General features: G+C 39.5%; 1 protein-coding gene across 7 annotated transcripts in view; it reads right to left on the bottom strand.

Annotated features, from left to right (window-relative positions):
• Window positions 1–273: 273 nt before the first annotated feature.
• LOC117476732 (membrane-associated phosphatidylinositol transfer protein 2-like) overlaps window positions 274–9,059 on the bottom strand; it is a 53,678-nt gene continuing 44,892 nt past the window's right edge. For all 7 annotated transcript variants that reach the window (XM_034123446.1, XM_034123453.1, XM_034123449.1 and 4 more), the window contains 7 exons: window positions 8,758–8,874; window positions 8,234–8,350; window positions 8,002–8,150; window positions 7,765–7,914; window positions 7,020–7,203; window positions 6,807–6,935; window positions 274–6,183 (listed from right to left, as the gene is read on the bottom strand). In XM_034123446.1, coding sequence (XP_033979337.1) covers window positions 5,815–6,183; window positions 6,807–6,935; window positions 7,020–7,203; window positions 7,765–7,914; window positions 8,002–8,150; window positions 8,234–8,350; window positions 8,758–8,874 — 1,215 coding nt within the window. In that variant the 3' untranslated portion in view covers window positions 274–5,814. The remainder of the gene's footprint in view (window positions 6,184–6,806; window positions 6,936–7,019; window positions 7,204–7,764; window positions 7,915–8,001; window positions 8,151–8,233; window positions 8,351–8,757; window positions 8,875–9,059) is intronic.

Below are 9,059 nucleotides of genomic sequence, written 5' to 3'. Positions count from 1 at the left end.
AGCTGGTAATGTTATTACTTGTAGGTATTTTGGTCATAAACCTAAGTATTAGATAAAAGTATTTTGCTAGAAGAAAAGGGATGGGTAGAAAAACATTTCCAGATATTCATCTCAAAACCACAAATGTTGACCTGCTGGTGGCACAGGGTTAAAATCACCAATGTGTAGAAGTTACCTTACATTTGAAAATATTTCAGTCTGAACTAAGGTAATAAAACCTACGAACAGACTGCAGCTGTATTATGTCAAATAAAATCACACAGACATGTTGAGTTACCGTCCAATTGTAATTTATTCCACAGAACAGACAATGGTAGAGAGAGTCCGGCCCGATCTGCCTGAACAGAACTATGAGACATCAGCACCTACTGTATCCTCTGTCTGAAAACAACATATTGGTGTTCTTAACCAAGGACACACAGAGCTTTTAACAGTGGTTGTTAATGTCATTTATGAAAGGATAACACTTACCAATCATGTAAAAATTGTTTATGGCCATTTGTATACAGTTGCTAACAGAATACAGAGAAATACTGGTAATATTGTCATTTAAAGCCCCCTGTTTAGCATCTATAGGCAGTACAATAAGACTGGACAGAATATAAAACTATAATGTTTGGTAGTGTGATGATCATAAACAAACGTTGATAAAAAGTCAATTTAACCTGACATAACACAAAAGTTGTAATCATGAGTAAATCCTTACACGGTGTCATAAAGCATTTACTCTAGTAAGTATGCAATAACTGTTTACAATCCAATTCTGAACTGTGTACATACTGCTTATAAATGCTAAATAACAGGGTTAAAATAAAGTGAAATACTTTAACATTTGTCAATCTTTAATCTAACATTTTAAACACTGCAAATATCCAAAATATATCTGAATTATTGCCACCATATATTTATGTCACAGACCTAAAGTTCTGTAGTGTGTCACTATTTAATTCAGTTGATTATTTAAAATGTATAACAACCCCAGTGTTGGGATTTATAAATAATTGAGAATAATACAGAATATTGGTACAACGTAACAATAAGGCACCCGGCCGTTACATAGGATTTACAAGTTGTGAGTAATTGCTTTATTAATGGGTGATTAATAAAGATCATATAGGGTGCTTTATTATAAAGTGGTACCACAAAACGTTTAGTAATGAATAAAACTAGTTCTGGACTGTGTGTTTCAAAACTAAGCTGAATATGGTTCTTTAAGCGTTTTATCCAAATGTGGCAATAATTGCAATAATCTCAAATATATTCAGGATAATGGTTTGATATATATTTCATTAGACAGTGAGGACATTGAGGACAACATAACTGGTTTATTATTGTTAAGCATGAAGGTTAAGTAGTTCCAATCTGACTGGATGACATGCAACAGCTTGTTAAATAGAGCTGCTTCGTTTACGGGATTTTTCACTTCTTCATGCACCCACTGCTGACTGAAAAAACAGTCCCCAGTTATATCTCAAAGGTCTTGTAAAATACTCCAGTTTGAAAAATAGGTACAGTAAGTCCTATAAAACGTTCAGTGTTTGCCTGTTGTAAAGAGAGACAGCAGAGGTCAACAGTAGCTCAGATACAAATAGTCTTCACGAGACGTGAAACAACTGCAGGTGTGTGTGTATGATTTCAGACTGTGGATTGCCTGTAGCTTGTATTGTGGTATATTGTGCCCCTGCTGTGATAGCGGTTTTGCCTGGCTGTGATTGGAACAATAATATTGCACTGGTAAAAACTAAAAAAACCTTTCTGTGTTGGTCCTTAGCCTTAATGACCGCCAAAGTGACAAATAAAATGCTACATATTTTCAAATATATTTCACCTGAAATTTCCAGAGTAACATTATGATCTTTAGGTAAATAAATAACTCTCAACCATATAAGTCCTACATATACATCTTTACAGTATGTACACTGACACATCCATGGCTTCTGAACAGCCTCAGAATAAAACGGGCGGACATTCAACAGCAGCCAAACGGCTAAATGGGGTAACGATGTGTCTGTAGCCAAAAAACTGCCACCAACAGCACTAAAAAGATCTGTGACATCTCGCTAAAATCCTTACTGTCCACGATGACAGCAGCATGGTCACCTTTTTCTCTCAATTCAAAGCTAAAAATACATCTTCAGCTTTCCATTAAAGCCACTTTTTTCATCCTCAGACATGGACGACATTAGATTAAGAAGGTGTAGTCACCAAAAATCATGATAATCCAGTCAAGTAGTACAGTAAGTAATGCTCTCAGTACACTTTTCCCCTTCTTACGGAAAGAAAATGTTGGATACAGTCTAAATCAGGGGTTTTCAAACTCTGGGGCGCCTCCCCAGGTCAATTATTGAAGGAAGGTGAGGCAGGTGCAAGACACTGGTGCAAGCAGGAGCTCTAAAACCAAATTATTGTAGTTTCTGATTTGGCAATTCACCAATACTGTTGCATGCAGCTCATGGAGGACATAAAGGTAATTTAAAACAGTTGGCACCTTATTGCCACAAATTCTGCCATCATTTGATGTCCTTCGAAATTGCGAACAAACATATGTTGTTGTTTTGTTTTTTATGGGGCCCCATACTTCCTTTTTTACATCTTGCAAATCATTATGGGAAACCTAGCTCCAAAACTAAGGGCATGCATGATTATTTTCCAAATAGATGTAAGACAAAGGTTAATATTGTTATGAGAGTAGGAGGACGGTGTGTTGGGGGGAGCCACAGTGTCAGAAAACCCCTGGTCTAAATACTTATCCTCTCAAACTGTTTACTGTTTGGCACATATACTTACATTATTTTCATTTTCTGACAAAATATACAGACGTGTGCGTACCTGCACATACAGTATACCCTGAAATGAACAAAGTGTCATGCACTACAGAGTTGTCCAAATGTAGCAACATGAGATGGTAACTACAGTATATTCCCACCGTTAACTAGTGCAAAAAAACAACAATGAGGTTACACAGTTGATTAACTACAGTATTTAGAGAATGGTTTTGGCTTTTGTGTCGGGTTGAAGACATTGCTGATCACACAGAGAGTGGAAACAGACACTCTTGTGTGGAGTGGAAGCTGGGCATAAAACAACAGCATAGTAAAATGACGTGAACAAGAGGTACAACTGTTCCACGCATCAAAAAGCTTTCATGGGTTTAAAGGAGGGGTTCACAGTTTCTCAAGTCTGTCTGAAAACAAAAGTTGGGTTCCCATATGAAAATCCAAAATGGCTGATTGAAGGATCCTTTTTCAATGTGCTTCCAGTATGGAGGACAAAATACACAGTCCCTTCTGGGCAAAAATGCACGACAATGTTTAGTGAGGCTTTAACATAAGCAAAAATGCAAGTTAATATCTTCCAAATGTGTCTACCTAGTAGGAAAGATTTTGATTTTTGATTTAAACGTAAAAAAAAGCATATACCAAAATGTAAAGACCCAATGCCCAAGACTTTACCACGAGAGGAACTCTTCGCTAGTCACAACTCTTCTCAATATTTAAAACATGGTTTGAATTATTATCTTATTATCGATCTACAGTATGTGTTACAGTAAATGTGATTGAAACCACTCCAACGCCTGAATGCCCACTTTGAGTAACTACCATAGATAATTATATCATTTAAAATCACTCACCAAAACCTGGAATTTGTCCAAAATGTTGTTTTGCTCAAATGTCATAGTTAAAAAGTCAATAAATATTCACTTGATACTGACTTTGTTCATACTTCAATATACTTTGAACACATCCTGGCATAGATCGAAGGCTTTCTCTAATGGGATTTTCCCCCATCCCTTAAATTGGAAGAGCAATACAAATCTTTAAATGACCAATATGAACAGGAGCAATGATTAAAGCACCCAACTATTGTTTTAAATCAGACTTTGAAAAAGTGTGAACTTTTCCTTAGAGGAGCGAGGATGGCATCAGCACTGGAAACTATTTTGTGCACAACGTTTGCATTTTGGACTGGAGATGCGAGGACGCTTCTTCTTCTACGTCCCCTTTGTATGAAAATATACAGTTCAGTAGACGGAAGCAGCAACATGATGTTTGCTCTCATGAGGGCAGCGGTGATTTCGATGCAGCCTTTCAACATTCATGCTGAATCACTTCCGGCCCCATTCTTCAGTCAGTTTGGTAAAAATACTGTCAGGTTAACAGGTCTCTGTGAGTGAAAGCTACGTGGAAACACTGCCTCCATCCCTCCAAGAGTCACGCCTGAAATGAATCAGGCTCCTCAGCAGAAACACCATGTCCATCCTCCATCCATCCAAACGAGCAGGAAGCCGGGGGAACAACACACAAGTGTTTCCCAGCAGCAGCACATGTGGGGAACAGAACGCCACCAACAGGCGGGTCAGAGGTATTGCAAGCCGATGAATATATAAAGGGATTGTTGCTGTTGACTGTACAGAGTCTCTGTTGTTGCTTTAATGCTGCATGCCCTGTTTGTCTGCTCTCTGTTCCATCTGTGGAGCAAGTGTGTTGTTGGATATTAAGGCCTTGGATGGCCCAGAGGCCACACTGAAAGAGAAAATACTACAGAGTCTCCCACACACACACATAAACACACAGGGGAATGAAACTAGCATTATGTATTGTGTCGAGATAAAAAGTACTTTCACCTCTGATATATACTGTATATTTCAAATCCAGCCCTCAGGTGTTTAAAGGATCAGTTCACCTAAACTACCAAAGAAAACATTATTTCTCACTTCTCTATGATAGCATATATTTACGCAGACAGTCATGGTTTAATAGTTTCTGTCTCCACCTCACTGCAATTGTGGTCCTTGCAGCATTGGAAACTAGCATTTAAATAAGACTATGATTCTGCAGCCATGCTAGGTGCTAATGAGGCTGCACATGAGCTAAATGCACGGTTCCCAGATGTTCTTGAACATTAAGTTCAAGGACTTGTTTCGAGGCCCAATTGCTTAAAATATAAGGACCCAACACGGCACAGTTTGAGTCACAGATAAAGATGAATTATCATCTCACTTTCTTGAATCAGTGAGGCAACAGCGGGAGACACAAATGCAGACAGAAGCGTGTGAACGATTCAAATTGAGCCCAAAAGTACCTGCATGGTAGAGAAAAGTGAGAAACTATTTCCTTTATGTAATTAGGATGAGCTGACTGTATTCTGTACTGATTGCCAGTCATTCCTGGGTAGAGGGATGTGATTGAAACATGTTGTTGCTCAGCTGACATTGGGACAGAAACAGTAGTGAAAGTCATCAACTCTTTGTCATGGCTGCCAGTCAACTTGGCCTCAAACCCGTGCTCGATTGTTTGAAGATGAATCTGGCTCTGCAGTGTGTCCTGAGCTCATGAGAGTGTGAATGCTTGGACAGTGTGCTGTGTGTGTGTGTGTGTGTGTGTGTGTGTGTGTGTGTGTGTGTGTGTGTGTGTGTGTGTGTGTGTGTGTGTGTGTGTGTGTGTGTGTATGGAGGTGGGGTCCCGTTATACGAGATTAGTTTAAGGCTTACAATATTTCATTTAATCCTTCCTTGTCACCGTTTTCTATAGTTTATAATGTATCCTATAAAAGTATTACTGTAAAAGAGTCATGCTACAGAATTGTCTTTTGTTCGCTGGATCCCATTTGGCCTGATTAGTCCTCTCCTCCTGGACAGATCCTTCTCTATCACTGATGATCAAGTGTTTTCATGCTATAACAACCAATTCCTTTATTTCCTAAAATTCAAACCCTCCTTCCACCTTTTCTTCTTCCACTCTTCTCTCTGGGTCCAATCCAGAGATCATGTTGACTCAGGCAGCGTCCTCTACCACCACAGCTCCAATCTGAACCTTATTTAGGGCCGAGTAACCCTCCACTGCCCTCCTTGCCGCTCCCGGTGCGACCCCAGCACCCTGCAGCAATACTCATACTCCTCTGGGTCGCTGGCCCGGTCGTTCGCTCCCGCTCCATCTCACACTGGCTGAGGGTTCGCTCCGTCCGCCCCGTCGGGTTGGGAGAGGCCGACCCCGCCCCCGCAGACTTCTTTGTGGAGACGGTGCGGAAGATGTGATTGCGCTTGCGAAGGAAGTCTCCTCCGGCTGCCCCCAGCCCAAAGCTGCCCTTGCGGAGGACCATGCGGGTGCTGGCCGACTTGGCCGGGCGGGACCTCTGGTTGTACTCCAGCTGGGACAGGTGGGAAGCGTAGCCATCTGGAATGAACTGGAAGAGAGGTAAAGTAAATCAGATACATGTATTGACAACCAAAATCCAAACAGTGCGTGATATTAAACACACACAAGTTAAAAGAAATTGGAGAGCAGAGAATTCTACCAAGGCTAAATGTACTACATCGCATTACAGAAATACAAAGTAATTTGTGTATCTGCCCTGTGATGATGAAAGAAACATCCCCTCCATTGTGCAAGGAATACAAATTAAAACTTTGTTATAGTATTGAAAACAGTAGAATGATGCCAATTTTTACATTTACTCAAGTAAAATTGAGAGGCACTTGTCATTCATTCATTTGATTTATGCTACTTACTACATCTACTCAACTCAGATGTACTTGACAGCTAAAATAACTAAATAGTTAAAGAATTATAAGTGCTTTTACACAGTTTTACTGGTACTTTATTTAACCAACACATTTGAATTCTTCTTCTTTTAACAGTGTTTTTATTATTAGAGTTTTAAAAGTAGGTGAGACCAACAAAGCAGACTGTTAAAATGATTATGATGAATTTACTTGTATACTCGTGGCAATCGTTAAACTACTTCTGTGTTTACACTGTTTGTTAACCGTAGATCTTCTGCCTTTGCTATCAGGATTTACTCCGTACCTGACACTGCTGCAGCATCTTCTTGGTGGGCCTTCCCACAATGTAGATATGTGAGGAAGGCAGGCCAAGAGACGAGTACAGAGAGATGTCCTTGGTGGAGCCGTAGGCAGCAAAGATCCTCATGTTGGCCTAATCAAAGAGGGAGGTCAGCTTTGGGAGAATTCAAGGATTTTAACAGAACACATTCCCTAAAGTCAAAGGGACCTGCCTTACCTCGTTGATGAGACATTTTAGGAAGTTGGCCTTGTGCCGGAGCGGGTCGTGCACCAGCCCGTCGCAGAAGGAGACGATGCCGTGAGGGAAGTTATGCTGAGAGAGCCAGGCCACCACGCGCTGCTTCTGCATGTCCGGACGACCCGTTACATATACTATCAAGTAGCCCAAGTCCTGCCAGTATCTGCAAAAACAAATACATTTAAAGGAGCACAGCATTAATTCAGGAAAAGCAGAGTTCGGGATCACCTTTAAGGCCAGAGGGAAATATCTGGCATTAGCAGCCAAATGCTCCATTATGGACTTACTTTATTTATATTATTATTAATAATAATAATAATAATAATAATAATAATACATTTTATTTATTTGAATACAAATTAATTTAAATACATTTAAAAACATTACATTTATTTTATTCTCTTCTACTTTTTTTTTTAAAGACTTTTTGTAAAACGGTAGTTTCTTTTAATTTCATGTGGCATCTGCCAGATATTTGGCAAGAAACTGATATAAAAACTAAACTATATGTATTGTCAAATATATTGCCATATAGTGCAATATTTAAGTAATATGTGCCTCTGTATTTACTCCGAAACAAAAACAAACATAACTAAGTAGCTTAGTTTGAGTGGGCTACAGCTTTTTACAGTTGATGGATCAGGGTGGATTTATTATAATAAATCCACCCTGATAAGCTTTGTGTATATATTACTATAAAATAAACGGTTATGATGATCCTTACCTCACCACATCCACAGCTCCAGCTCGGACTTTTGGATCGCTGCCCATTATAGACACGCTGGCAGCGAATGAGCCGTCAATACTGAAAACAACAAACTCTGTTCCTCGTGGTACCACAGAAATATAGCTGTCTGCAACTGTGTGGTCTCCCCTGAGAGAGAAAGATGGAAGATATTTTAAAGGGAGGAGATGTACAAGGAATTTAGTTTTCAATTGAAATACCAATGACTCAGCACACCTTACGACCATCTTGACAGGATAAACCCCGATACCCAGCTTCTTGCCCTCAGGGATCACATAAGAGACGCGTCCGCTGCTGTTGGTGAGCTCCGTGTTGAAGTACACCCACTCTCCAGAGGGAGGCTGGGTCATGATGTGGATGTCAATCTGCAGGAAACAACACAAATATATTTACAACACTGTGTGTGACCCTTAATAACACTGAGAGTTTGTTTGTCTTTCATCAGTACCTTCTCTCCAGTGAGGGTGACCATGTCCAGGGGGCCGTACATAAAACGTCCCATCACCATCTGGGCTCCATCCTCCACGAACACGGCGTCGTTCACTCGGTGGTTTGCTGTCACGTTCTGACATAGAAGAGCACGAAACAGGAATCAGAAATACTGTCCAACTCATTTTATTTAACTAAAGATGTCATATTTTTGTGATAAAAGGGTTAATTAAGATCAGCAATTAAGGTTTCTCACCTTAACTCTTGTTAAATGGGGCTGTACTATGCTAATAACCAAGTAAAGTCCTACTATACGTATGTCAATATTGCAAATCAGCATTTACATGAATGTCCTGTTTACATTGTATTAAGCTGATGCAGCAGCTTGTCTCCTAATAAAACAAATAATTGATAAAAATGTAACGGTAAAGTGTGTTTAAGGTGGAGTCTGACTAAACCAGAATAAGTTATAAAATACAATATTACAATCACATTTCAAATGTTTTTCTAGGAAATGCACTTAAAAAGGAAAAGAGATCTTACCCGAATTTTAACATGAGTCCTCTTGCGGAGCCACTTCTCCCGAGGTTTGGATGGAGTGAATTCAGACACTTCTTTACCATCCAGCTCCAAAATACTGGAGTTCTCATGTCTCATCACCTGGGGGAGATCATACATTTTTGTTATAAAAAGCCAGCAAAGAACATTTTAAGTATAACCTTGTTTCATAACCTGTAGTAAATATTTAGATTTACAGTCATCCTGATCTTCATAAAGAAGAAGCCATAAAGAAGCAATTTTTTTGTATAAGTTTTTGAAATATCTTGGTGCTTAAGTAGGCACTT

Source organism: Trematomus bernacchii, unplaced genomic scaffold (genome assembly GCF_902827165.1).
Source record: "Trematomus bernacchii unplaced genomic scaffold, fTreBer1.1, whole genome shotgun sequence".
Classification (NCBI taxonomy): domain Eukaryota; kingdom Metazoa; phylum Chordata; class Actinopteri; order Perciformes; family Nototheniidae; genus Trematomus; species Trematomus bernacchii.
Note: the sequence above shows the minus strand (reverse complement) of the source record. Positions and strands in the feature narration are given on the sequence as shown.